Source organism: Betta splendens, chromosome 6 (genome assembly GCF_900634795.4).
Source record: "Betta splendens chromosome 6, fBetSpl5.4, whole genome shotgun sequence".
Classification (NCBI taxonomy): Eukaryota; Metazoa; Chordata; class Actinopteri; order Anabantiformes; family Osphronemidae; genus Betta; species Betta splendens.
In genome coordinates this window covers 10,752,320-10,779,708 of record NC_040886.2, presented here as the reverse complement: position 1 = coordinate 10,779,708, position 27,389 = coordinate 10,752,320, and the positions used below count along the sequence as shown (strand labels likewise).

General features: G+C 43.4%; 3 protein-coding genes and 1 long non-coding RNA gene across 19 annotated transcripts; 2 read left to right on the top strand and 2 right to left on the bottom strand.

The window, feature by feature from the left end:
- Positions 1-212: 212 nt before the first annotated feature.
- c2cd5 (C2 calcium dependent domain containing 5) lies at positions 213-19,367 on the top strand. 15 transcript variants are annotated; one of them, XM_055509544.1, is made up of 33 exons: positions 213-548; positions 1,046-1,154; positions 1,269-1,355; positions 1,523-1,694; positions 1,773-1,868; positions 1,961-2,116; positions 2,212-2,449; positions 4,583-4,743; positions 5,794-6,018; positions 6,420-6,508; positions 6,907-6,942; positions 8,494-8,602; positions 10,004-10,057; positions 11,616-11,730; positions 11,870-11,968; positions 12,092-12,203; positions 12,300-12,379; positions 12,503-12,689; positions 12,785-12,949; positions 13,207-13,251; positions 13,779-13,919; positions 13,997-14,060; positions 14,144-14,205; positions 14,381-14,479; positions 14,565-14,654; positions 14,736-14,814; positions 14,976-15,065; positions 15,162-15,230; positions 15,548-15,580; positions 15,845-15,976; positions 17,119-17,312; positions 17,505-17,651; positions 17,764-19,367. In XM_055509544.1, the coding sequence occupies exons 2-33, from the start codon at positions 1,065-1,067 to the stop codon at positions 17,884-17,886; spliced, it is 3,639 nt and encodes a 1,212-aa protein (XP_055365519.1). In that variant the 5' UTR covers positions 213-548; positions 1,046-1,064; the 3' UTR covers positions 17,887-19,367. The 15 variants fall into 15 exon arrangements, with proteins under 15 accessions (XP_055365519.1, XP_055365520.1, XP_029008776.1 ...); XM_055509545.1 differs by lacking the exon at positions 10,004-10,057; XM_029152943.3 differs by lacking the exon at positions 15,162-15,230 and having other exon boundaries at positions 214-548.
- On the bottom strand, positions 18,146-21,032 carry LOC114856977 (uncharacterized). Its single transcript, XR_003786158.2, has 2 exons — positions 20,927-21,032; positions 18,146-19,908 (listed from the first exon to the last, which is right to left on the bottom strand). It is a non-coding gene; the product is annotated as an uncharacterized LOC114856977 (long non-coding RNA).
- On the top strand, positions 20,128-24,793 carry lmf2a (lipase maturation factor 2a). Its single transcript, XM_029152972.3, has 14 exons — positions 20,128-20,384; positions 21,033-21,286; positions 21,377-21,405; positions 21,496-21,689; positions 21,788-21,966; positions 22,047-22,185; positions 22,313-22,441; positions 22,521-22,626; positions 22,719-22,815; positions 22,916-23,098; positions 23,276-23,444; positions 23,522-23,633; positions 23,715-23,829; positions 23,926-24,793. Exons 1-14 carry the CDS (start codon positions 20,291-20,293, stop codon positions 24,304-24,306), a joined length of 2,181 nt encoding a protein of 726 aa, XP_029008805.1. The 5' UTR covers positions 20,128-20,290; the 3' UTR covers positions 24,307-24,793.
- On the bottom strand, positions 24,733-27,389 carry miox (myo-inositol oxygenase). Of its 2 annotated transcripts, XM_029152974.3 has the most exons (10): positions 26,979-27,385; positions 26,824-26,904; positions 26,664-26,744; positions 26,116-26,278; positions 25,870-25,937; positions 25,690-25,799; positions 25,435-25,502; positions 25,319-25,368; positions 25,127-25,239; positions 24,733-25,040 (listed from the first exon to the last, which is right to left on the bottom strand). In XM_029152974.3, the coding sequence occupies exons 1-10, from the start codon at positions 26,994-26,996 to the stop codon at positions 24,932-24,934; spliced, it is 861 nt and encodes a 286-aa protein (XP_029008807.1). In that variant the 5' UTR covers positions 26,997-27,385; the 3' UTR covers positions 24,733-24,931. The 2 variants fall into 2 exon arrangements, with proteins under 2 accessions (XP_029008807.1, XP_029008806.1); XM_029152973.3 differs by having other exon boundaries at positions 25,319-25,502; positions 26,979-27,389.

The window sequence follows — 27,389 nt, the reverse complement described above, 5'->3', positions numbered from 1 at the left end:
CATATTAAAATTAAAATTAAAATAAATAACAATATCGCTAAGTACGACTAGACTTTTTCGTAAATGAATTCTAAATTGTTACGTAAAATTTAGAAGAACACACAATACAAATTCGTATTAAGAATTCGTATTAACCTCTGATGTTGAATGAATTGCGAACAAAATGTTATTTCTGCCACGGACCGAATACCATGCGTGAGAAGGCAGGTTTACGGGGTGCTCTGGAGGCAGCACGCACTGACCCCTGAACACTCATTCATTACGGCTTGCCTCGCGCTAGCCGTTGACTTGACTCGCTAACCTGCGCGCGCTAAGCGGTAATTAGTCGATAGTAACGCTACGAGGTGTAACGCGCGTGACTGGCCGTTATATTGGCTGCTGCGTGTTCATGGAACTTCAGCGACACTTACGTGCAGGAACTAGGAACTAACGCCTCGTGTTATGGGAGAGCTACGAAGGTCCGACGGGTGCTTGGCTGTCAACAACAATGTCCGGGTAAAGCGAGCCCGCTGCGGCTTTGACAGCTGTCCGTCGCTACTGTAGCACCGGTGAGGACGACGGCGTTTGCTCCGGGAGTAGCAAGGTCGCGGTTTTTGCTACATAGGTGGTAGCTTTGCAGTGTGCGTGCAAAAACATGGCCGATCAGGTAGAGCTAGAGAGACTCTGACTGCAATGCAGTTAACTTAAGTGGATTTTCTTGCTAGCTTTGGCTCGCCACCATACGGAGCTAATTGGTGGTTGCTAGCGTTTTTATAAACGGCGGCTAAGTAGAAGACTTTGAACAGAGCCAGCAAAGCTCTTCGAGGGCAAACGGGCGGTGAATGTTAGTTTAGCCGAGACAAGCTAGCTTATTAGCTAGTGGGCATGTAAATAAAGGAAAGGCACCTCCACCCTGGCAACAACATGACCACATAGTTAGGAGTCCCACTACTCACTCCTCAATGTGTAGTCAGCTATTATTGAGATCAGCGTGGATTAAAGTCACGTTAAAGACAGTGTCACGAGAAAGGACATTAATCGAGGGTTTGATCATGTTTGTTCACAGATCAACATTAATTTGAATCATGCCTGGGAAACTGAAGGCCAAAATTGTGGCAGGGCGCCACTTGCCTGTGATGGACAGAGCCAGTGATCTTACTGATGCTTTTGTAGAGGTCAGTGAAGGCTCCTGCACTGTTTAACACTTTCAATATAGTTGGTTCATCATCATTATAACATCATTGTAACAAGCCATTTAAAATATTTGCAATGCATCTTTTATATTTCAGGTCAAGTTTGGAAATACCACTTTCAAAACTGATGTCTGTCCCAAATCTCTCAATCCACAGTGGAACTCAGAATGGTTCAAATTTGAGGTAAAATCTCATTATGCTTCTCTTTAGAGATGACAGTCAATAGTGGAAAGGTTGAATGCATCAGATAATGTGGATTAATTGTGTTAAATGTAAAAATTACTATCATCTGGTATGCTCTTTATATTTTCTCCGCCTTGTTCTATTTCCCTGTCCTTTTCCTCATCTAGGTTGATGATGAAGACTTGCAGGATGAACCATTGCAGATCACAGTCTTGGACCACGACACCTACAGTGCTAATGATGCCATAGGGAAAGTTTACATTGACATTGACCCTTTGCTGTACAGTGAGGCCGCCTCTGTCATCTCTGGCTGGTTTCCCATCTATGATACTATTCATGGTATAGGAACGACCTATCTGTTAATGATCCTAATTGTTTTTACAGTAGACAGAGTATTTTCCTCTTATTATTTTTTAGGTATCCGAGGTGAAATCAACATTCTTGTCAAAGTGGAGCTGTTCAATGATTTAAACCGTTTCAGACAGTCCTCCTGTGGAGTCAAGTTTTTCTGCAGTATGTCTGGATTAATAGTAATCTATTGATAATAATTTCTTTGACCTATATTGCTTTTATATATGTAGTTTTTATTGAAATGTGTTTTGCAGCAACAGCCATTCCACGGTGCTACCGGGCAGCAATGGTGCATGGGTTTGTGGAGGAACTTGTGGTAAATGAAGATCCAGAGTACCAGTGGATTGACCGTATTAGAACACCGCGTGCCTCCAATGAGGCACGCCAGAGGCTCATCTCTCTTATGTCTGGTAAGAAAGTTTGCAGAGGCCCTTTTTATGTGGAAAAAAAGACATTTGATTGTCCTTCTCTTTTGTTAATGTCATGATGTGCTACCCGTGGTTAGGGGAGCTACAGAGGAAAATTGGGCTCAAAGTACTGGAGATGGGCGGAAATGCAGTAGTTGGTTACTTGCAATGCTTCGATCTGGAGGGGGAGTCGGGCCTGGTGGTACGCGCCATAGGTACCGCCTGCACACTGGATAAACTAAGCTCTGGAAGCGCCCCCAACACCAACACACATATACACCCTAACACAGCTCCTGCTTCCAATGCCTGCAATTCCCCTTCTAAGGATGGAAAGGAGTGAGTATGAACCAGCAACACAAGCATGGCCCCTCCGCCTTCATATGTGCAAGTTTCACGGCTAATCCACTTTGTGAGAATGGATAAAAAGTGTTTGGTGTGTGCATGAGAGGGAGTGTGTGTGTATAGAAACTGGACTGTTTTGGTCTTTGTGTAGTCTAGTAGTTACTCCTGTGTGTGTCTCAGTATCTGTTATTGCCCTTTGTGGTCTGTGTGTCCACTGTGTTGCCTGTATTGCATCATGACACTAACAACACATGATATATCCTGAGACACACACACGTATAGCGCACACACACAAACACCCCCCCCCCACCTCCCTCGTCTGCTCTGTTACATGGATCTTCTATGACTTTCTCCTCGCTTCTGCATGTTCGTTTTGTGACTTTTGTCGAATATCTAGCATACCTTTTGCTTAACCTCAATGCTATTTTTTTTCTCTGTTGCCCTCCCTATTTTCTAAATGATCGGTAGTTTGGAATTTCCTGAACTTACTTTAAACATAATGGCAATCTCTTATTTGTTTATCCACCATACCGTATCTATGTACCTGTACGCATAGGTTTAACCATTACATATTTTCTGTTTGAATGCACTTGAGAATTAGCTTGAAGTAAAGCCATCATTTACAAAACCATACTGTATATAATGGGTTGGAAGAAGACAAGTACTGTAAGATTTATTCTCATTCTGTGATCCTCAAGTTGTCTCTTTTGTGACTGCAGTCTCCTCCGTTCTTTTGATCATAGGAGTTTTTTGTGTGACTGCCAGGCTCAGTGTATAATAATATATCATTTATTTTTCCCTGTGTCATGTCACTGTACATTTTTTCTCTGTTAGGTTTCCTATTTAACGGTTTATCCTATTCATTATATTACTAGGTTTTGTAGCAACATACTTAAGCAGTTAGAAACAGACTATTAGACATAATTTAAATCTTACAAATCCCCCTGCTTTAACATTATAAACATTTTAATACTACTGTGTTTTTTGTGTAAACATTACCAGATCTCCAATCCAGTAAATTTACCTCTGTCTTACTAATGTTTCACATGTCTGCTGCATATGCTTTTGTGGCACTGACCTCTTGAGCAGACAGCTTTGCATGAGGTTCCTGCTGCTTTTACATAGCTTTAAATGTTGTAATGGGTAAAGAGAAGGGGTAAAAGAAAAACCTCTCTGTGCTTTTCTTTTGCTTTAGTCTCCCTTTCACATTTTGCTATGTTGTGGTGTTGGTTGTTGTGTGCATCTTTCTTTCTCCCTTGCGGATTGGGACCATTCTGACTGCTTGTGTCCAAATCGGTCCTCTGCCGTCCTTTCTCTCTTTGTGCTGACTGACCTAGGTCTCCCCTTGCCCATGGATGCCGCTCCACGCACAACAGTCCGGTGCATTCGGCCTGCAGCTCCCAGAGACTATCCCAGAACTTCTCTGTCTCTGTTCCCACACTCATCTTCACTGGTATGCAGGGGCAGGGAAGGAAGTAGCTAAAGAGTGAAATTTCGACATGCAGTAGGTGATCATGTTTACATGCCAGGTCAATTAATATATATTTGTCTGGCGGCTCAAGAGCCATGCAGCAGCAGTAAAGGCATATCATAGACTAGAAAGAAGGCAGAGTCCTACACATGGATCAGGGAAGATCCAGGCCTTGAAGCTGTACTTTCCTTAGATCCCTCTCTCTCTCTCTCTCTTTCCACCAGCAGCTTCAATCTGCGTTTTTATTGGCTCTTTGTTACGAATTTAAGGTGTGACTTCAGCCAAGAAAAAAGGCTTCTAATCTTTCGACACTTACCTGACCTTTGCTCCACTCCACTGGGACACATGCTTCAGCTTGTCATCCTCTGTTAAATTCAGCCTTCTTGTGTGTTGCCTTATTGCTTTCTTCAGTTCAGTGTGTCTATGTGTGTGTTTTGTTGTGTTTGTCTCACTTTTGCTTTCCACGCTTGCCTTTTTGTTTTCCGGCCATCTGTAGCACCTCAAACATGCCTCAACCAAAACACGAAAATCACACAGTTAATAACTGAATGGTGGTCCATCTCACATGTACACACACACAAACACACACTTAGAGGGTGATGAGGTGGTGACTGGAATGTACTTGTTTGTGTGTGTGTGTCATGTTCTCCTGGCAGGCCAGTATTTGGTGAGGATCTGCCCTTGTCCTCTGGCCCACCTACCCCCTTCAGAGCCCTTCCCACCTCCTCCTCCTCTCCTCCCCCCTTCTCTCCCTGCAAGCCATGCAGCCGCCAGTCCTCATCATCAGACACAGACCTCAGTTTGACGCCCAAGACGGGTAAGACCACTTGCCCCGGCCCCCTCCTTTCTCATTCCTCTCCTCCTACACCTCATTGTGGTGCTACTATGGTGTGTTTATGTTTGTTTTTCAATTTATTTTGCCTTTATTCTTTTGGTTGATTTGAATGATTTTATTGTCAATTATACCTCCATTGTTACCTTTTCCCCAGTGACCTGATGTGTTTTCATGTTTTTTTAGTACTGACTAGTATGAAGACGCACCAGATCTCTGCATTAGTTCTGTTCCTTGTTGGTTTGGTCTTTAATCGAAGCACTGTGTCTCAAAAGGGGCTGTCACTGTGCTAAGGTCACCTCTTATTATTAATAGTCATATTTAGCCAATAAAGAAAATGTATCTTTGGACATTCGCTACTCGACAGAAAAACTAGTTTAGCATTTATGTACAATACAGGATAAAATCCACTCACAGCACCGTCTTACCAGAGCTCCCCTCCCAAAACCTCCAGAGAACCCTACCCTTTCTTATTGCCACTTTAGTTTTCTTCTTCTTGTTTCATCTCACATACTCTATTTTCCTTCCCCCTCTCTTTGCTTCTCTCTACATCATGTTTTTTTGTTTATTTTAGGTTACCTCCTTTGCGTCTGGGATACATTAACATTTATTCTCCCTGCTTGAGATGACTCAGTTTACAGCACATATCAAGTAATAATTCAACATGAGCAGTATTGATTTCCTAAATTCAAACTGCAGACAATAGTACCCGATAAAGCCAAGCTTGTTGGAATTATTTACTATTAGATGACTATTATGTGAAATGGGCAATGCTGTAACATGGCTGCTGATCATGTTTGATTTGTGATTCTTTTAAATAAGGTTATTAATAGACCTGATAATTGTCTGCTATTTTTAGATCTGTGCATCTCTACTTTGTGCATCATTTCTCTGTGTTTGTGTCCACTTTTAATTTATTGTGTCCACTTTCTAGTTTTCTGTGCTATTGTCCACTCTTCTTGTTACTCTTGCCCTAGCCATTCTCAATATATCTGTTTTTTCTCTGCACCCTTCATCTGTTTCTCTGCTGGATAGAGGAACCCCGGCCAGTGAGACGCAGGTCTGGGATCTTCCTCTGCCCCAGCTCCCCCATCCTCTCCACAGAAACTTTGTCCCTTCCTGGTTCTGGCTCAGTGGGCTTTGGTCACAGCTCTGCCCCCAGAGCCACCACCCCGCCCCCTCCCTCCTCCATCCATTTAGACTCTGCCTTGCTGAGAAAGAGTGTGTCCTTCACAGAGAACCTGCTACTGGCAGCCTCCGGTATAGTAGGACTTCTGTGTGTCATCAAGTAACAGAACCTGAAATCAGTGACAGGCAGGGTTGTCCACTCTTACTTCACTGAAAAAATAACTCAACATGCATGGTTCAACGAGCCAGAGTCCCTTTATGAAATTGTAAGTGACAACTCTGAGCTCCACTTTGGATTCTCCCGTCCCAGCTTGTGATGTGTGGTTTGTCAGGTATACTCTGAGAGAAATTCAAGGGTAGGCTTGTTTTACGATGAGGATGGAGCCACAGTGTCCTAAAGCTAAGGTGCCGCTGACAGTTTTAGCTTAATACATAGACACAAATACTAATGTTTAACTATAAGTTTTACTTGATAGTCCAATGAATTATGCATGGAGGAGAGAAACTAAACCCAGACTGTCATCTGTGATTAGGAATGGGAAGTGGCGGCAGTGCTGGGAAGGAGGCGGGACCTCTGAAGACCCTGCTACGACAACAGACTCAGACGGCGCTTGAACAAAGGGTACAGTGACTTGCTCACGCACCCTTTTATGGGCTCACACCAATCAGAAAATGCAGGACCAAAATCCGCCACAACATGCAGTCAGAATGTTTTATTGCAGTGAAATTTCACATGGCATCTCAGTATAGGCTGAAACTGAAGGAAACATACACATAATCTGTAACAGAGGTCAAAAGTAAGAAGCTAGCTCGGTATTGTTGTTTCAGTAGCAGGATCTTGTATTGTAGTTTCTAAAGGTATTTTTAAAATTAATTTGCTGGCAATCAATATTACCCTGATGTCTGCTAACAGGCCATGCTCTTTTTAACTACTTTATACTGGTGTTTGATAGAGAGTAGGTATGTGTAAGAGCAAGTAATGTTCCCTTTCTCTGTCCCCTTGACCACTATGCTATTCAGGGAGCGTCCTCCTCTGGGTTATTGTTAAACGCCAGGGTATGTCCCATCAGTGTGACATTCTCCCTCTCTCTACCTTTCCCTCTAACCCTGAACCGCTGATGACTACCACCCAGTCTGAATCAACTCCTAACCTGTCCTGCCTCTGCTGTTTGTAGATCTGAGGGGAGCAGGCAGGGCTATGCAACATGGCAGTGGTCATTGCACGACTTTGCGATTGCTTGGCACCTACTGCACTCTAAACGATTCACAGACACGTTTGGTGGAGGGCTGGGGGCTAGGAGTTGCCTTCACCTTACATTTAAAGGGGTGTTTACTGTGTGTTTGTGCCTTTTGGATACTTGCGTTAAATATATTCCTTCTTTCTAAGTTATTTTCCTCAGCCTGATTTTTGTTTTTTGTTTCAACAATGGGAATGAGCACGCTCACCTCATCGTCTCATATATTTCATCTTGCTCTGACAAACTGTCAGTTAAATTAGTACTTTTTCCTCTCTGGAACACTGGACAGGAAAGAAACTAGTGTTGGTCCCACCTGAGTTTTTACCATTAAAGTAATTTATCACACATACAGTGGTTCCTGAAAGTTTGTGAATCTGTATAGAATTACCTCTGAAATTTAGTCTCCATTTCTGCATAAATTTCCAATCCAATCGAAAAAAACCTGGCCCTCAGTGGATGCCCATGATATGTTTTATTTCCTTGGCCATGGTGTAATCTTAATTGACTCTCGTCAAATGTTTCAAAATAGTATTTAATAGTAACCAGTCAATCTGATAGTAGACTGGTACTGTCCTAATTGGCCCATGGTCATTCCTTTGCCTAAAACACCTGATTTTACTAATTTTACCTTATTAATAACATTTGGTCTTGTTTTAAATCCTATTTATGCAGAAATGGAGACTTTCAATAGGGTTCACAACCTGTACATGTACCTGCATGTTCAGATACCACAATGTCACTCAGGCACTTCAACTTGGAGATTGAAGATAATCGTTATTGCTCTATTTGAGTGACTTCATAGATTTGTTTCACACTATTATGGGACAGCTTGACCGTAAGCGGAAGAGGGAAAACAAAACCTAGTGTATTATCACACCTATAACTTAATCATGCATTTGTGTATATTTTTTTAAGTATTGACTAAGCCACTTAGTTATTCATCTAGAATATCTAGTTTTTAATAAAAAAAAAAATTAATTGTTTCTCAATCACTTGAGTCCTGTTTGAAAAGAGCGATGCAAATATAGGTTGATATGTTGGATTGGGTAAAGGTAAACCTTGCATGGGGCACACCATCACAGCCAGTCCTTGATGCATGTTGACTCTTCTCCTCTTGTCACCCAAGTCTGCACATAATTGTTGAGATACAATACACAGTGTTTAGTACTTTGGACAAACAGCTGAATTTACGAATTCAACTTTTGCCAACTTTTTATGAAAAAAGAGTGAATGAAAGACATAAGTCCTTAAAGATATTGCCACTTCAGATGGAGCAAAGTGCAGTGATGTATGATTAGCAAATACCCAATGTAATAGTAATGAGGGGGTTTCCCTTAGTGTAAGTGATCCAGCTGTTTTCTGTCTGCAGGAGTTCCCCTTCTTCACCTTGACATCCTTCCCTGCTGGATTCTTGGTTCATGTCGGTGGAGTGGTCAGCGCTCGCTCCGTCAAACTACTGGACCGCATACACAATCCCGGTGAGTTCCTTGCGGACAAGGACAAAGTCTAGTCAAGGTCCGTTGTCCTGTAAAACGCTATGAGTGAGCTCCACCATTGACGTACTGTATTGTGTGAGTGTCAGGCCTTGTTGCAAATGGTTGTTAGCTAGTGCTGCCCATCATCCTTGTGTAGAGAAATTATGTTTCTTGAGCAGGTTAAAGTTGTTCCTGTGCTTAATAGAGATGCTGCTTTTTAATGAAAGTACAATTAGAATAGGCTGGTTCAAGCCTTTCGCCTTGTTAATATTGCTGGACGTGTAATTTGCAGTGTGTTCTGGTCATGTGATGGCAGTTTGTGTGTGCGCGCGCATATGTGTGTGTGCTCTGATGGCAGTGGTGGTTTCCCTAGGATGTGAGTGGTGCATGGCTCTAGTCCATTGCCTGCTGCTTGTGTTGTGTGGTGGGTGTTGTTGGCTTCAGGAGGTGCTGTGATGAGGTATTGGTGGTGTTTCCTAACCTCTGCTATGCTGCCTGGAGTGTTCACAAAGGCCTCTTATCTGTGCTGAAGTTAAAATTAGATTTTTATGGATTACAATCAGAAGGTGTTGAAGGGTTCTCCCAGAAGGGAGTGTTGATGAATGGTGACTGGGTTAAGATAGAAGCAGGGTTGTTTTCAGAGGTGGACAGGGCAGCACTTATAAGCTACCTAAAATATTTTAACAAGTTACAGAAAGATGATAATTAATGCTTTACCAAAACCTACGTGTTGCTGCCTTTGGTCCACCCTGAAGAGAACCCTGTTCATTGCCGTACTTGGACTGCAGTTTATCAACTACAGAGCAGTGTGAGGTGCCCTGTAGACTTCTTGACTATGAGTCACCATAGATTTTATTTGCCTTAGGTGTTTGCAGTGCATATAATGGTATACCCACGACTGAGTGTCTGGCGTAGGAGGTAGTTTTGTCATTATTCAGTTACCAATAATCAATTGTAAATAACAGTAATTCAAAATATCACATAATAAATATTTACACACCTTTCAAGCACTAGACCTCAACTATGCACAGAATTAGGTTTAGTGTAGTGATCTGAATGTAAATTTGTTCAGTTGAAAAATCCACAGGGCACCTTTTTGAATTCAAAGTCCATACTGCCACAGTTAGACTGCTACTGCATGCCTCATTTTGTATTCAATAGCTTCTTTTTTCTTGTAGTCTGTAGCTCTTTCTTATCTCTATACTCCTCCCTTCCTGGTCAGTCTTCTTTTCAGATTTTTTTAGTAGGCCTGAAACAGTTTGTCTTCACATGGTGACTGTGAAGTGTGCTTTCTGTCTTTGCATAGTGACTGTGGTGTGCTACTGTTGTGCTGTGCTTGTTTGTTAGACTGTCTCTTCTTTTCTTCTTCTCTCTTTTCTGTACTAACGGTGTGTTCTGGCCCAGCCTTGGGTAACACGCGCTCATACAAACTGCTAGACTGGAATAGTGTCACTGCAGGTATTTTCCCCCTTTTACTGCTCTTACCCACAGGAGTGATGGCAGCTCAGCGAAGTAGAACCTGAACCTCGATTTGTATCCTGATATTTAACTGACATTGACCAGCTAACCTGGTCACAAACACACTTTATATTAGCCTGATGATTTCCTTGAGCTGCCATCCTCCTTTCTCTATTCTCTGTGAGTGTATGCTGATCTAAGTTGAGCATGTGCTGTGTCCCCACCCCACCCCATCCAGACTGGCCTGGCTGTCCCCCACCCAGCTCATCCTGCTGCATACAAGAGCTGCAGCTCCTTCCTAATGTCGTCCCAACGCTGTTTTTAATGCTTCCTTAATCAGCATTGTGGTCAAACCTGTCTAGACCAAAGGAGGTTTAGGAGGTTTATTCTGTGACAAAGAGCCACTGACTAGGCATGTGCATCCTTAACTCCATGGGCCGTATTCATACTGAGAGAGAGAAAGGAGGTAGTGATGGATGAATGGGTGGAAAGCAGGTCGACTGGATTGGTGGCAGTGGAGAAAAATTGGGATGTATGATTCGAATGGAAGGCAAAGAATGATGATGGGGAATGGACGATACTCAATTATTCTCTAACCTAAAAATTAGACTAGATTTGATGTCCTCTGGTGAATGAATATGGCCCTTATCTGCCCATGAGCGTGCACATTGTCATGAGTGTGCACGTTAGTGAGCCTGTGCCTGTGCGACATGCTGCTTTTGGTTTAAAGGAACCCACCTCATGGGCCTGATGCCTGACTCACTCATTATTCTTCATCTCTTCAGTTGATATTTTATCCTACCCCCACCCATTCATCCCTTCCCTATCTCACCAAGCAGCTGAGTGTCTCTCGCTCCGTCAGCATGTGGCCCTCCCAGGGAGTCATGTGGTCTCCATCATCAGTTCGATCACGCAGAACTAGTAAAATGGTGCAATTAAACTCGCAACTGGCAATGATCGGGCTCTTCCATCAATGGCAATAAAACAGAGGGGGTATCTAGGAAGCAGGGATTTAGCTTCAGTCATTTGTCATCTTAATCAGAAATACCTTTTTGCTTTTAGGCTCCCACAGAAAGTCAGCAAGATTTATTTTTTAATCCTGCACCATCACAGCCAAACCTAGTGGCTGGTGGTTGTATTATTCACCTGTGTTTATTCATGTTAGTTCATAAAAAGAAAAATGACAGACAAAATAGGTTAACAGTGTATACCTGAAGTACCTTAGATTACTAATACAACTAACTACACTATCTTTACTTTCCTCATCAACACTCATTAATCATTCTGATCATGATGTTGCATTGTTTACAGAATGAAAGTTGGTTGACTTGCTTTGATACACCATCTAATACATATTCATCAGAAAATACAAATCTTTCTGTTTGTTGTCTGTTTATTTTCTGGTAAATCAAAGCGGTCAAATTGGATACAAACATCAGTTGTTTTACCCATGTCAATCTTTTTCAAAATCAATGTTAACAGATGTTAACGCAGCTGCTCACTAAGCTGCTAATAGATCATGTGAAATGTTTAGTGAAAGCTGTTTTATTTCTTGCAGATGAGCCAGAGACTCGCGATGCCTGGTGGGAGGAGATTCGCCAGGAGATCAAATCTCATGCCAAAGCTCTCGGTTGCCATGCTGTTGTAGGGTACAGCGAGAGCACCAGCATCTGGTGTGTAGTCAGACATACAGTACAGTAGTGTACCGTTCTGCCCTTTGTTAGAAATCAATCTTATTTTATCTTTTTTGTCTCTGTCCGTCCTGGTTTGATCTTTTCCTTTCCTTGCCTATCATTTAATCTTCCAAATCAGCGAGGAGGTGTGTATCCTGTCTGCATCCGGCACAGCTGCTATCCTGAATCCTCGGTACATGCGTGAAGGCTGCCTTGACATCGGAAGCACTGATCACAGGTTGTTTTGTGTGTGATACAGATATTGGGCGATTTCAGTGTTGATTTTTGTATGTACAGTTTGTCAGTACAGCTTAGATTGTGTTACGAAGGCTGATACCAGATGGTATGTGTTGCTTCCAAGGTTTGAGGAGCCGTCTCCCCCAAGCTGTGGCTTCTGTCACATCCCATACGACGAGTTCAACATGCCATTTCCTGCTCAGCTCACCTACTGTTACCACTGCAGACGACAAAAGGTTCTAGATTTATTACACTAAGACATGTTAAAGAATGTCAACACTGATCGGTAAAAATCCCTTTTAAAGCTTGCTATGTTTGTTTTTCCTGACAAGGTTCCTGATGTGTTATTTACAACAATCGACCTACCCCCAGAAGCGTCTGTCACAGGAAAGGGTTGCCTTATCCAAGCAAGGTAAGAGCCCCTCATGGTTAAATGACTCTTGATCCATCCAAAGTGTTGATGAACGCATGATTAAAATATGCATGATTTATCCAGACTGGATAACGTCTTTCAATCTGCTTACTTGTGTGCTAGGCTGTGTCGTCTAAAGAAAAAGGCCCAGGGCGAGGTGAATGCCACGGCTATCTCCAACCTGTTGCCTTTCATGGAGTACGAGCTGCACACTCAGCTAATGAACAAGCTGAAGCTGCGGAGCATGAATGCTCTGTTCTGTCTACACATACAGATCAGTGTTGGCGAGAACATGCTCCTGGGTCTGGCTGTAGGTTACATTTTCTAATCATGATTTGTTTTTACATTGTATATGTAACAGGCTGTCATTCCCGGGTTTTCTGAAGCATGTGTGGGTGTGTTTAGTCTGCTACAGGAGTGTATTTGACAGCCCTGCCCGCACCAGGGGGGATTCAGATTGCTGGAAAGACACCCGGGGACCTTAGCAATGAGCACCACATTCTCACCATCCAGAAAAGGATCAATGACACCATAGCGAAGAACAAAGAGCTCTACCAAATAAACCCCCCGGTGAGACATGGCCATATGTATGTGGCCAATAAATCTATGATGCACACATTTATGATTATGTCTGCAAGCGTCGATTAATATCTTTACTTTGGGCTATTAGTTAGGACTGTGTGTCAAGTAAATGAATGCTCACCAATTTCATGGTGAATTGTTGTGGGTATAATTTTTTGTTCTCTAGTGTTTCACACATCATGTATCAGTTTTTTATTGTGAATAATGATAAACTTTTGCCTCTTGTCTCTCTTTGGTCATTAAAGAAATTATTTGTCCTGGACCCTGAGGTATTCGGCGTTATAAACATGGTACTGAGCGAAATTTTTAGCTGTGAGATACAGCAAAGCATGACAAATATTTCACTCTATTAATCACACTACGCCACTTGTACTTTAACTTTATAACGGCTCTTAATTGGGGACAACTGGGAGCAGGACGATGTGGAACCGACTGCAGAGTCACTTCTAAAGCGCAAACCACTTTAGACCCATTGCGTCTGTGTTAATGACCTTCTGTCCTGCCCATTCACAACCTCACCTGAACATTTTTATGGTTTGTGTGCGTGCGCGTGTGTGTGTGTTTGTCTGTCTGTCTGTCTGTGTGTTTTGTGTCACTTCTTACTCAACCCATTTTCAATCTCACGTTAACACCAGCCATGTGTGTATGCAATAGCGCAGCTGACTGGGTACTCGAGTGACTGCGAGCATGTGTAGTGTTAGTTTAGTCTTTCTGCTAGCTCTACAGCCTGAACAGATGCTCATTGTGTGCTGCTGCAGTGGCCTGGTGTTCACCATGGCATCTCGCCAGCTCAGGTCTCATGTCCTTTTATTTGCAGGAGCTGACAGAGGAAACGGTGGGTTCTCCAATCCCTGAGCCGAGGCAACGACATCGACTTCTTCGCTCGCACTCAGAGAGCTCAGATGAACTGTCAGAACTGGATCTCTCCCATGGCAAGAAGGATGCCTTTGTGCTGGAGGTGTGTGTCTAGAAGACTGAATATAATGTTAATAAAACTTTATTTTGGCGTAAATATATGCTTGCATTTTTTTATAGATTGATGACACTGATGCTCTAGAGGACATCCACTCTCTCCTCACCGATGCCTCTCCTCCCACAGGTGCTAAGTTGTCTCTTGATTTGGTTTTATGTAAATATTATTACTTCTGTGTTCTGTTATCGATGTTTCTTTACCACTTCCAGGATTTTACAGCTGCAATACTGAGATCATGCCTGGGATTTTTAACTGGACTTCCGGAGTGCAGGTAAAACTTTCTTATTCACTATGTTTTAGTTCGTATAGTATTACAGATTAAAACCATATCTTGTTTTTTCAGAATTTATATATATTAGGTACATTTCAGTGAATTTTATGTAATCAAACCTATGATCTGAACATAACATCTGAACATTGTGGAATTTGTGGATTCTGTTTTACAGATGTTTACATCTGTGAGGGTCTTGAGGTTGAGTAATGCTAATCTCACTAACCAAGGGTTGAACAAGACTTTCACAGACCTTTGTGAAAATCTTTTAAAGGTAAGACATTTTTACGTGTTTGTACTGAGCATGCTGACTTTTCTGTGCTTGTTTTGGTTCTGACAGTCTGATTTATGTGTTTCAGAGTTTTTACTTCAAGTTGCGCTCTATGATTCCCTGTTGTCTCTGTCATCTCAAGTTCACTGTAGCAGTGCCAGAAGAAGAACTCATACAGGTGTGAAACCTCAGGCCATCAGTGATTTGGGAACTAGGTTATAAAACATACCTGTTATTATTTTCTCTGTCTGCTTTCTAGGTCACCGTGACAGCCGTTGCCATGACATTTGACAAGGACCAGAGTCAAGAGAAGCTGACAGAAAAGCCCACCACCAAGGGTTTGCCTAATTAAAGTCTTTGTTGGAAAAAAGGCAGCTAACCCTCAAACATTAAGCTACTTTACTGCTCTTTAGAAATAAAACCCCTTTTCAGTAGTAGTTACATAGAAAAGGGAATATTGTGTATGTTAGAATTAAAGCATCCTGGTGTTCATTTTCAGGATCCACTGAGACTGAAGAGCAGCTGCAGTTTCCGTTGGAGCTTAGCACAGACTTGTCCACCAACATGCAGACATCAAACAAAATCTCAGGTATCTTTTAAATATATCTACTGTAGTTACTCCTGACTTCCACCTGCACCTTGCCTCACTAACAGACCATAACCATGTCCTCCACTAACACCTTAGGTACAGTCTCTTTACTCACTCCAGCTGCAAAACTCTACCAAAATCAACTGATTATGGTTCATTCAGCAGGTAAACAAACAGTGATGTGATGTAGTCAAGTTAGTCCTGTTTAGTTTAGTTTAGTTTAGTTTAGTTTAGTTTAGTTTAGTTTAGTTTAGTTTAGTTTAGTTTAGTTTAGTTTAGTTTAGTTTAGTTTAGTTGATAATCCTAAAGCACTGTGTCCTGCCCCTCGTCTATTAAATGAACACTGTAACAGGAACAGACTAAACAATACACTATATTTTTGATGATGGTTAATGGTATGGCCTTTTGTGACTCGGAGGTTGACCCAGAGCCCGGTCTTGGGTGCAGATCTAGACTCTAATGTTTCAATGTGTATGTCGCAGGTGTCCCAGAGAGCACCACTGTCTCACCTAGAGGTAAGCCGGTTCCTCCTCCTCCATCTCCTCCTCCACCTCCCTGCTACCAAAAACTATTACACTACTCTGTTTTGACCTTTCATTCTTTTTTTCTGACAAAGTTATCCTGCACTGCTCCCAAACCTCATCCACTTTTCTTTTCTTTCTGTTCGTTTTTCCGTGTCCCGTTGTGTTGTTGTTATTTCTCTTGTTGTTGTGTTTTTGTATGCTCGGGTGTACGGTTGGGTGTGTGCGTTTGTGTGGATGTGTGTGTGTTCTCTCCAGCTGCCTCCGTTGATTACGGTTCCTTTGCAGACAGATGCAGCACCTGGCTAGAGCTGCTTAAGATGAAAGCTCACACCATAAGACGAGGATCAGTTAAGACAAGTAGGAGGACACAGTCTCTAGCACACCCTGGTGATCATACCCACAAATACAGAACACAGTTTCACCAAGAATTCACAGACTCGTACACACGCTTGCATACGCTCACACACCCCTCCATGCATGCCACTGGGGGGCGGAGCACTGTAAATCCAGCACCAGCTTCTTTTTTCCTTTTTATTTTTAGCTAGAGTGTGAAAGTTGAAGCCCCGCCCCTCAGAGGATCCACAATCACTGGCTTGGCTTTAAAATGCCTGCACCCATTATAACAGCAAAGAAAAGTGAAGTCGTTTTTGTGCAACCTTTTGCTCGTATGATGAAAGTTGGTGATAGATGGTAGAGAAGCTTTGATTTTACTGCACTTTGATTACACCGTTCACTCAAGCTTGGAAAATACTACGTGATTTAAAGAAAAATGCTGAAATACCTGTGTCTGAATGTCTGAATCCTGAGTTTGAACACGGTGTTTCTGAAGCAACTTCAGTTCTGTGAACTACCACATAATGTGTGGCTCTGAAGGTTTTTGGTTTGATGGATGTAAGCCACAGCGGGTGAACTTGCTGTAAGACGATCAAGCATCTTTCACACTCCGGCTCATGTACATGTGACCAGCTGAGGTCATAGCTGTCTGTCTGTCTCCATTTCTCAAGCCTCTCTTTCAAATGCAAAGAAATCTAAATATTTTCTCATGTACTGTACTGTACTGTACTGTACTTCAAATAATGTATCCACACATGAACACAGCTGTTCCTAGGTCTGTCCATCTGTCTGCAGACACTCTGTGACTATCTTGTCTTTTTGCTTTAACTGCATGAAATGCATGGCAGCGCACGCTTTTTAAGTAATTGTCTTTGCACCTGACATCCACACGACTGCATGTGAGGTCACACATGTACAGTATGTGACGCAGACAAACACTTTACCCACACATACTGTAAATGCACACATACAGTATGTCACTCCTGCTGTACAAATGCTAACAGGATTGTTAGTTGTTTTGCACTCAAAATTCACTTTTTCTGCTTTATAGTTCATATCTGCTCTTTATTTTTGTACTATTGTTCAGTGTTTTTGTGGTATCTCCATTCCCTGTTGTTTTCTCTCCCTCCTTCGTCGCCTTTTCATATCTCCCTCCTCTGGACCCCTGCTTGCTCTCTATCTGTCTGAACCTGCAGTCTCATCTTTGGACCGCAGCAGTCCGCTGCCTGAGGGGCGTTCGCGCTCATTGCGCTCCAACCGCTCATTTGGTGGCAGTTCGGTGCCAGTGGTGAAGATGACTCCAGTTTCCTTCCTCCCTGGCACACGCATCATTAAGTACCTTGGGATCATCAACATGTTTTTCATAAGAGAAACAACATCATTACGGGAGGTACAGTATGAGCAGCGTGACCTTGGAAAATAATAATATAGGGGACTAAGTTCTAGGACTTAGTTCTCAGGTGTTTGATTTGACATAATCACTTCAAAGACTAATTAGACATGACAGCATAATAATGTGTCGTATATCATTATACTGTATGTTCATACATAAACACAAGCAGCATGTTTTTGTCTTCTGCAGGAGGGTGGTATTAGTGGATTCCTGCACTCATTCATAGCAGAGGTGTTTGCAATGGTTCGAGCCCACGTAGCAGCTCTGGGTGGCAACGCAGTAGTGTCCTACAGCATGAAGGAGTGTGTGTTAATGGAGAATCCAAACAAGAACCAGGTAATCATGCACATTTTATTTACCTGAAACACTCCACTCACAAGTTACAATGAATGGGCATGGTGATTTTAGGGTTTCTTGACTTTTAAGCATGTCACCTTATGTCTTCTAGGCTCAGTGTCTTATTAATGTGAGCGGTGATGCTGTCATCTGCGTCAGGGAAACTGACCAGGAGCCTCCTTCAGTGGCAAACATCGGGCAGACCTGTTGTAGTAGCGCCGATGGGGCCACATGACATGAAATGAGAGGCCTCATTCACACGGCAGGACACAGTTTCTGAGTCAACACATTCAAATATGGTTAATTTATGTCTGCCTTAAAACTCAGTGAAAGAGCCAAAGGTTTGGACACCGGTAATAAACAGTGACTTCTCACACACTGGAAAAAATAGTGTGTAATATTACAGGGGTGCAGAATGTTCCTACATTCTGTGTACATTCTCTGGGAGGTGGTAATAATGTAGCTCTTTGAGAATAAAAACTAGCATCTGAGAGTATTTCAAAATTAAAATCCGTCCACATTGGAGTCACCCACTGTTATAGTATATTGTTCATCTCTTTAAGGCAGCTATGATTATTGCGATTATCCACAGATCACACAAGTCACAAACATACATGCCAAAAGGGACACAGTTGTACGTCATCAAACTATTTTAAAACCGTCACACTCTTCATAAGGCTCTGCTGCCTGTAACATGCAGATAAGTTGCCAATCTGTCCAGATGACAACTGTGTCAGGCAAGACAACCTCAAAATAGAACGTTCAGCCTGGAGTGGAACGTCTTGGAGCTAAAAGCCAAAAGACTTTGACAACCCTGTAGTGCAATCTTCCAATCCAGTTTATTGTCTGAAATATTTTTTCATTCTAAATTAGATTTTATTATGTCAGTGAGTACCCGTAGCCAGTGTCTACCACAGTATTGTTAATTGTAATGCAATATTATAATTTTTATTCCAGAGAGAGAGCATCTATATAAAAACATGCCAAGATGACAGCATTATGTTTTTGTAGTGTGTTTCCTACTACAGCAGCCATTAGCCTGTATTCAAGTAACTACTTTATAAATTAGTTATAAATAAACTACTATTTTTAGTTGGGGAAAAAAGTGGAAGATGATTTAATATGGACTGACATACAGTCTTACTCACAACGTGGCCCTTTGGGGCAGCAGGGATAGTTCTTGGGACACAGTCTTTGTGGTAATTTTGACTGAACTAACATGAAGCTGTGTATTAAACTGTTGTGCCAGTTGATCCAATCTTTCCACTCTCAGTACTTATTGCTGTGTGTCAGATTCTACATCCCTTTGCCAAGCCTCATTGTTGTTTTGGCAATATATTCTGCTACTGAAATATCCACTGCTGACATTCATTTCCTATGCTGGAAGAAGGCATCTTAGGGAGTAGATGCCACGTCAAAGAAAACTGTAAATGTTCTCTAAAATCAGATTTTAGTATTTTTGTAAAATAACAAAACTTCTCATTTTGCTTGTGCAATTCCTGGTGTTTGTACTCACTGTCAGAGACGTAGAGGTACGCTAATCTGTTTGTGCGATCAGCGGCGTTCGATTAGTTACTTCCCTATTTGTCTAAAACTTGAATGTACATACATAGATGCTTTTTGTTCTCTGACTAGCAGCATGCAGCCCCACATTTCATTGCCATTAATCTGTACGCTTGCCTAATAAGTCTTGCACAATAAACTCATTCAAATCAAGATTTATCAGTCATTGTTGATACAAATGGCAGATGCAACCTTTTCAAATATGAACCCAATTTCAAGAAAAGTTGGGACTACTGCAGTAAAGGTTTTGATTTGTTATTTAATTGCTCTGAGCTGTTTTGAGATTTCTTTGATTGACTACAAACATGCAGTGTGATAGATTACATTTACCTGATGCTACTATTAGTTGTAATATATGGATAGTATATAGAGTTGAATGTTTTGCCCAGTTGTTTAAAAGCTGAAATAGTTACAAAAATAATAGGAATAAGAAGAGTAAATAATTCGTGTAATGTATTTTTTCTAGATTTGAGGATTTTAATTCAGATGTATTTTTATGAATATTTTTGCTTCTTAAGACATGTTCAGATTTATGTTTTTCAATCTGGACATATTTAGTTTTGCTGTTTTGACTCAGACCTTTCGCACTATGGTTGTGTCCTATTTACTTCCGACACGTGACGTCCTGCAGATTACAGAGACCATGATGCCTTTAGGAAATGTCGGCCACAGGGTAACTGGTCGGAGTGGACACCTGGAAAAAATGACCGATAATTATTTTATTGCTGAATGGATCATACAACTGTTGAAGTGTTAGGTAGCAAGGGTAAATGATTGCTTCGCAATTGTTCAATAAAAATACAGTGATAATTTGTCACCATGGTTCGATAGTGGTCATCGGAACGTATGTGTTTGAATGCAACGTGTCGTGTAACCTCTAGCGTTTCATTCGCTGTCCCCTGAATGCACCATACTGTTCAAATGGACGACAGCGACACTTAGAGGCCGCTCGGGTGAACTTATCCTCAGCTGTTCCCCGCTTTCTACGTGTCTCCGGCTACGTTACGTCCAGCTCCCCCTGCTTCCCATCCCGCACCAGCAACAGACGCTGTCCTGAGCGGCAGCTTGGCGCAGACATGGGGGAAATCGTGCTGCCGCGGCGCATGTTCCTCTGGTGCATGTCGCTCATATATCTGGCTGCGTTTGTGTCTCTCTACGTGCAGATCCCAGGTGAGTGTCGGAGCCCTGCTAGCTACCTGTGGCGGACTCAAAGCTACTGCTAGGTGTTAGCTTGGTAGCGGGAAAGTTTTCTTCTTCGTCAATTTTCCTGCTAGTAAACGTGACACGGTTATGGGTTGTGTTGGTTAAACTACAACTCCCACAATGCCTTTGTTTTTTGTCATAGGTTTTATTTCAGTAGCTCAACACGTACACAAGTACAAAAGACGTAGCCTACGCCCATCTTTTAGCAGGAAAAAATGTTTCTTGATATATGACTGACTTCTTCTTAAAATGTTGTATTCCACAGCGCACTTTCACATAATTTACATTGATTCTACAAATAAAAACGTTAAATAAAGTTTTTTTATATTGATTTTTATGCTCTGAATATTAACAAAATAAATAAGATATTAGTGTTGCAGTAACTAATACGAAATAAAACATTTCCTAATCATCATTATTAAAATCACCATACATGATCATATATAATCGATAAATGTTAGTAAACAGTTTATTTCAGGGAAAATAATGAGAATAGGTTTGCTCCCTACTGTTGATTTGCTGCATCCTGCAGTCCTGTCCTAGTCTTGCAGCATGTTTTCTAAGACACTTAGTATTGCTTCACCCCGTCGCTTGCTTGTCCCGCTCTATTCGCAGGTCTCTATGGCAACGAAGGGCTGTTGCCCGCCCGCTGGCAGCTGCGGTACAGCGGTAAGGCCCTGGGGGAGCAGCTGCTGTCGTCTCCCACCCTGCTGTGGCTCGGCCCGCGCCTCGGCCTGGACACGCACACGGCCATGGAGCTGCTGTGCCTGGCGGGAGCCGCGCTGAGCCTGGCCGCGGCGCTGGTGGAGCCTCTCCGAGACAGCGTGGTGTTCTTCTGCCTCTGGGCCTTGTACCTTTCCATGTACCAGGTAAGTTTGTATCTGTAGCTATGATTGTTTTTCAGTCACTTTATTCCCAGTTATGATTCTATCACACATTACATGTGTGTGTTTGTTCAGGTGGGACAGGTTTTCCTCTACTTCCAGTGGTGAGTGTCGTTTACTGTTTTTTTCCTTTTTTAATACCAACACAACCTTAATGAATAGCATCTGGCTTTGTCTCATTTATTCCTGTACAGGGACAACCTGCTGCTGGAGACAGGCTTCCTTTGTGTCCTCGTTGCTCCACTGACATTATTCAGGAGGTCCCAGCAGGTCAGAGAGCATGATCGTGTGACTTTCTGGCTGATCCGCTGGCTGCTCTTCAGACTCATGTTTGCCTCTGGTGTGGTCAAACTGACATCGCGTTGTCCCACATGGTGGGGTCTAACAGGTACATGCTGTGTCTGTATGGAGGAGTTTGGGTTTCATTCTTTTTTTCTGCTACTTATACCTTTGGTTTTGTCTGTTTTCCATAATGTGTTGCTACAGCTCTGACGTATCACTATGAGACTCAGTGTATCCCCACTCCTCTGGCCTGGTTTGCTCACCAGTTGCCAGTGTGGTGGCAGAAGCTGAGTGTGGTGGGAGCCTTTGTCATAGAGATTCCAGTACCTCTACTGTTCTTCAGTCCACTTCGTAGACTGCGTCTTGGATCTTTTTACCTGCAGGTCTGTGGAAATTCAAGCGCCCTTTTAAAAAATGCCTACAATTATTCTCCAGAGTCCAATCTTTACACATCTTTGTTTAGCTTCTACTGCAGGTCCTGATCATTTTGTCTGGAAACTACAACTTCTTCAACCTGCTGACAATCGTCCTTTGCCTGTCTCTGCTGGATGATGAGCACATACACTTTTGGCTGCGCAAAGCAGAGAAGACTAATAACCACGGTACACGCTTCACACATTGACACACAAGATGTAAAGATAAACTTAGATTTCATGTGTTTACTTTATGTACAACAGAGTAAAAAAAGCATATGTTGTCTTGTTCACCTGCAAAATCTAAATCTATCAGACTCTAAACTGTGGTCGTGGCTGTGTTACCTGCTGGAGCTCGCAGTCTGGTCCCTCCTGATCTTTGGAACAGTAGTTTGCTTCGACCTGCAGCTGGACACCACAGCGTTTGCCATCACTTCCAGGACAGGTAAGTGTGTGTGGCCAGGTATCTGTGAAAGGGTGGTGTGGACAGTCTGAACATCTGGCTTGACTTACCGTCCTTACAGCGTTCACATACCACCAGTTCAACCATTTTCTCAAAGCTGTCACAATCCCCTGCGTCTGGATCGGGGTTCTCTCTCTCACCTGGGAGGTCGTCACAGCCATGTTCAGGTGCCAGTGTGTTCGTCATCTCACTTTTTCTGTTCTTTGTTTTAGAGAATATGTTATCGTGCAGTCGATGTACATGTACTTGTTTTTTGTAGGTGTGCATGTGTCTCTGGTTTCTTGAAGAGGTTCTGTGGATCTGTCCAGTGGACTGTGTTTGCCGCCGCCGCTGCTGCAATGTTCACTGTCAGTCTGGTGCGTGCTGTTGGGAATGTAGCATCATTAAAGCTAATAAATCCACCGATCATAATTCACCCCATCACCCCTATTGTTTTGATGTCATTTACTGTTCCAGGTGCCATTCACCTACATAGAGTATGACTCCAACGCCAGGCTCTGGCCTGGAGTGCGTCGTGCTTATGAGCTGGTGGATCGCTACCAACTGGTCAACTCATACGGCCTCTTCAGAAGGATGACAGGGGTTGGTGGACGGCCAGAAGTTGTCATTGAGGGAAGCTACGATGGCGTCTCCTGGACGGTGAGAACAATAGAAATATTTTCCTTATTTAAGTAAATACTTACTACTGCGTAGTGGTTTGCACTTTGATTCTAGGTTCGATTGTACGCTGATACAGGCTCCAGCATGTCCACAACCCTTGCCAAGAGTAAACAGCAAAACAGAGCGAGTTCTCGTTTTTGTTTTTGTTTTTTGCAGGAGATTGAGTTTACGTATAAGCCAGGGAACCTAAGTGCAGCTCCTCCTGTGCTGAGCCCACACCAGCCCAGGTTGGACTGGCAAATGTGGTTTGCTGCGCTCGGACCTCAAACGCAGGCTCCATGGTTTACAAGCCTCATTTATAAGCTCCTGCAGGGGAAGACTGATGGTACGTTCCCCCAGAGTTGCTGTGATGTCACAGTGTTGTTACATCACACCCCTGCAACCGTGTTTTGTGTCCTGCAGTGATGGAGCTGATCCAGACAGATGTGTCCCGCTATCCCTTCCACCAGCAGCCTCCCACTTACCTCCGAGCCCACCGTTACAGATATTGGTTTACCAAACTAAAAGCCGACGGGTCAGTGTTCGAACGTTTTAACCATTTTTGCTCAAACCCAACCTTAAGGGGATAAACGGTTTGGCTGGTGTTTGTTTGCAGTTCATACCCACAGCGTTGGTGGAGGAGGATCTATGATGAGGAGTTCTATCCCACAGTCCACCTGGGCAACACCTTCCTGGAGAGCATGCTGAACCAGTATGGACTCAAGATCAATGTAAGTCAAAAATGTATAGTTTATTGTAGCTCAATTCAATTTGTTGTATTGAGAAATCTGGAATAGAATCTATGTTAAGTTTTAATTTGTCTATAGGACAAATCGCCTCCACGACGCGTCTCCAATACAATCGTTGGCCAAGTAGTGAGGTGGGTGCGCTCTCAGGTCAGAGGTGTTCCCCCGCACACACTTATCTGGACCATCCTTGCCTGCACTGCCACCTTCTGTCTCCTCCGGGGATTACGAAACAGCAAGAGTCACCCGGAGAGGTCCCCACTTGGTCAGAAGACTGTGACAGTAAGTGATCAGACTAAAAAAACAACGGAAGACTCTTCAGATCATCCAGGGAAGTCAGAAGAACGACAGGCGGAGGAGGAAGATGGAGAGGACAGTGATGATGAGGAGGAGGAAAGAGAGGACAAAGACACTGTTGGGGATGAAGAAGAGTGTGAAGCCACATCAAATAGAGGAAGATAAATGTTATCTCACAGAAACTGTCACCACGTACCTTATTGGAATGTTACCAAAGTGACCAAAGAAATGATTATGTATATTTGTATGTTGATCAGTGAGTTGCAGAAACATAATTAGCCTTAGTTCACCTACGCCTTACTGCAGTGTGTTTTTACAGTATACGTCGTTTGTCTACATCAGAATCTTCATTATGTGGAAGCTTTCCAGGTTTTGAAATCTGTGCTGGTTGTGACTCGTAAAGCTGAACTCAAGGCTTTAAAATATCAAACTAGGTCTGTTCCGTACGCTGCATCCATGGAGTGTGCTGTGTATTGTTTATGTCACTGCGTTACTGTTTGTTTGTGGTTGCATCTGTGTGTCAGCTTATTTTGTTTTCTTTAAGTTTGTCTTTTGTTTTTGTCTTATGGAAAAACCACAACCAGCCATTGATGAACTTTATAAAAATTACAGCTTTTATAATATTAAAATACAATAAAATAAAACAGTTTGACATTTTATTTCAAAATGTGTAAAAATTACAAGCGAAAGGGTATTGATATAAATTGTTGATATATTTTGAGTCCAGGCTCAGCGTGAATGTAAAGTGATTTATCAGTTTGATCTCTGACGTCGCAGCCTCACTCCTGTTTTACCACTTCAGTTTTCCAGGACAGTACTTGTCGATCAGGGTCTGGTAGTACGGCTTCAGCTCGTTGACGTCGGGCAGATCCGTGGTCTTTGTGTACAGGTCGAACTTGCTGTGGAGAGGATGGACGGTTGCAGCCTCGGGTCAAAGCGGTCAGCAGAATAATAATTAATAATATTGAAGCCGGTGGATACGCACTTGAACTCTTGGACCCAGGGCAGCATGTGCAGGTCCCTGTCACTGCACAGGTGCATGTAGTCACCGTGGGAGTGCCAGGGGTAGAAGGAATGGAAGCGGATCATGTACAACCCCTGAAGACGGACGTGGACGAGGAGTCAGTCGGTCACCCGTTTCCCCAAACACGCATTCAACTAACAATAACCGACTCACCTCCTCTGGAATGGAGCAGCTGTTGAACTTCAACACTCTGTAGAGGTACTCTGCAGACAGAAAGCAAAGCGTGAGCGCACGCCGGTGGAGAGCAGCGTGTGCAGCCGGTGTCTCACCGTCATGGCCCCAGGACATGAAGACGTTGCTGAGCTCACAGTTGGGTTTGTAGATGCCGTATTCAGTGCTGAGGAGAAAACGGACAAACTCCCAGACCGACGCTCAGAACGGCCGTGGGCTCGTATTTCTTTCCATTCAATAGAACAAATGCATCCACTACATGTGTGAAATCCTAAATCCGTGCTATATTTATTTCTCATTTGGAAACGTTACACAACCAGAGCCTCAGTCACTTGCATAGATGGAACACCCACTTGTATTTTGGGTTCTTGTCGTCCGGGTTTTCCGTGAAGGTGTTGTCTCTGAACACAATGGACTTCTGGAACTTGCAGCCCACCGGGAAGGTGTCGCCCACCACAGCCCACTGCAGAGTGCCGCCGTTAAATGGGCCTTATTCTGTCCTCGGCCTCTGCTGAGCCTGAGTCTTACCGTACCTGCGGTTCTTCCCAAAGAGCCAGCATCTTCCCAACATCGTGGATCAGACCCACCAGGTGGAACCAGTCTGCGGGGGGGGGGGGGGTACACGTGTTAACCAGAGTCTCTATTCACAGCTGACCTCTCTCTCTCTCTCTCTCTCTCTCTCTCTCTCTCGCGCGCTCTCTCTCTTCCCCTCTCTCTCTCTCTCTCTCTCTCTCTCTCTCTCTCTCTCTCTCCCCTCTTTCTCTCTCTCTGTGCCGTACCTTTATCTGGATGGGCCTGGCGGATGCCCTCCGCCGTCTGGAAGGCATGGAAGGAGTTGGGGAAGTCCACGTCCGGGTCAGACTCATCCACCAGCTGATCCAGGGACATTACGGCGTCCATCATCCCCATCCGAGTGTGGCTGCAGCCGCTCCACTCAGCGTGCTGCCGCATATAATATAATTATTAATGAATTAATAATATTAACGACGGTCCAGGAGCAGGCCACCAGGTCGGGTCATGTCTCATATACACTACGAACATATTTGGCCTCGGCCCCGAATCTATTGACCCGATGGCCAGTCAGGAGACTGGCTGACTTTTATTTGCTCAGTCTGACACGATCGCCAGTCAGAATAAAACAAACAGTCACTGGATACTGTACAAATAAAGTTCAGAGAAGTTCAGCTGATACGAAGTAAGAAAAAGTTCATTTAAAAGAGAGTGGATTTTACGGTAATAAATACTGTATATTTACAGTATGGCCCATTTACAGTATATTTACAGTTACGGTATATTAACAGTATGGCCGATCTTGTGACTTACTGACCTTCTGCTTCACAAACGCCACAGTCTGGTTGGTGTGCATCAGTTTGTATGTGCTGAAGACTCGTTCAATCAGGCTGCCAGTCTGAAAAACACCACTACAACTACAGCACAGCTCCCTGGATGCAAATACAGACAACAACACAAAGGAAATCTGCCCTCACCTCAAAGTTCCTATAGTCCTTCTTCTCTTTGGTCGCATTCGTCTCCAGGTTTGGCCGATATGCCAGCGACGGGTCTGGACCCTGCATTTTATACATAGGATTTACACGAATGTACAACAGACTTCCGTAAGGGAAGGGGTTGGAACCGCACGTACGATGTCGACGACCCTCATGGCTGCAGCTGCTGCGTCGGCTGATGATCCTCTGGAGCGGCTCTCCTTATTTCCCGCAGGTTAAAAACAGCCCCACGCGAGGCGTCCGCTCGTGTCCCCGTCACATTTGATCCCAACCCGCCCTAATGAGGAATACTGCGCGTGAACCTTGACCCCCGCGTGTTTGTCCGTACGTGTGCTGATCCGACTGATAATCAGCGCCCGGCGTGCAGCGACGCAGCGGCGGGTTGTGGCAGGCGCTGCTGTGGAAGACACTCAGCTGATCTTTAAATTTACACATAGAAACAGGTCGGAGTAGGTTTTTTCAGCTCACGCTTTGCTGCAGATGCCTTCACTTCTGGCCACTGAAGCTGTTTCTTAGCACAAGTGACCGGCGATAACTGGCCTGTCCCC

Bases quoted from the DNA above. Each gene is read 5' to 3' on its own strand.
- c2cd5 (XM_055509544.1), top strand. From the start codon at position 1,065: ATGCCTGGGAAACTGAAGGCCAAAATTGTGGCAGGGCGCCACTTGCCT. The intron at 4,744-5,793 runs GTAAGACCACTT...TCTGCTGGATAG, and splicing joins CAGTTTGACGCCCAAGACGG to AGGAACCCCGGCCAGTGAGA. The intron at 10,058-11,615 runs GTATTTTCCCCC...TATTTCTTGCAG, and splicing joins CTGGAATAGTGTCACTGCAG to ATGAGCCAGAGACTCGCGAT.
- lmf2a (XM_029152972.3), top strand. From the start codon at position 20,291: ATGGGGGAAATCGTGCTGCCGCGGCGCATGTTCCTCTGGTGCATGTCG. The intron at 20,385-21,032 runs GTGAGTGTCGGA...CTCTATTCGCAG, and splicing joins TCTCTACGTGCAGATCCCAG to GTCTCTATGGCAACGAAGGG. The intron at 21,690-21,787 runs GTACATGCTGTG...GTGTTGCTACAG, and splicing joins CACATGGTGGGGTCTAACAG to CTCTGACGTATCACTATGAG.
- miox (XM_029152973.3), bottom strand. The intron at 25,938-26,115 runs GTACGGCACAGA...CCCCCCCCGCAG, and splicing joins CCAGGCCCATCCAGATAAAG to ACTGGTTCCACCTGGTGGGT. The intron at 25,240-25,318 runs GTGAGTCGGTTA...GTCCGTCTTCAG, and splicing joins GCTGCTCCATTCCAGAGGAG to GGGTTGTACATGATCCGCTT.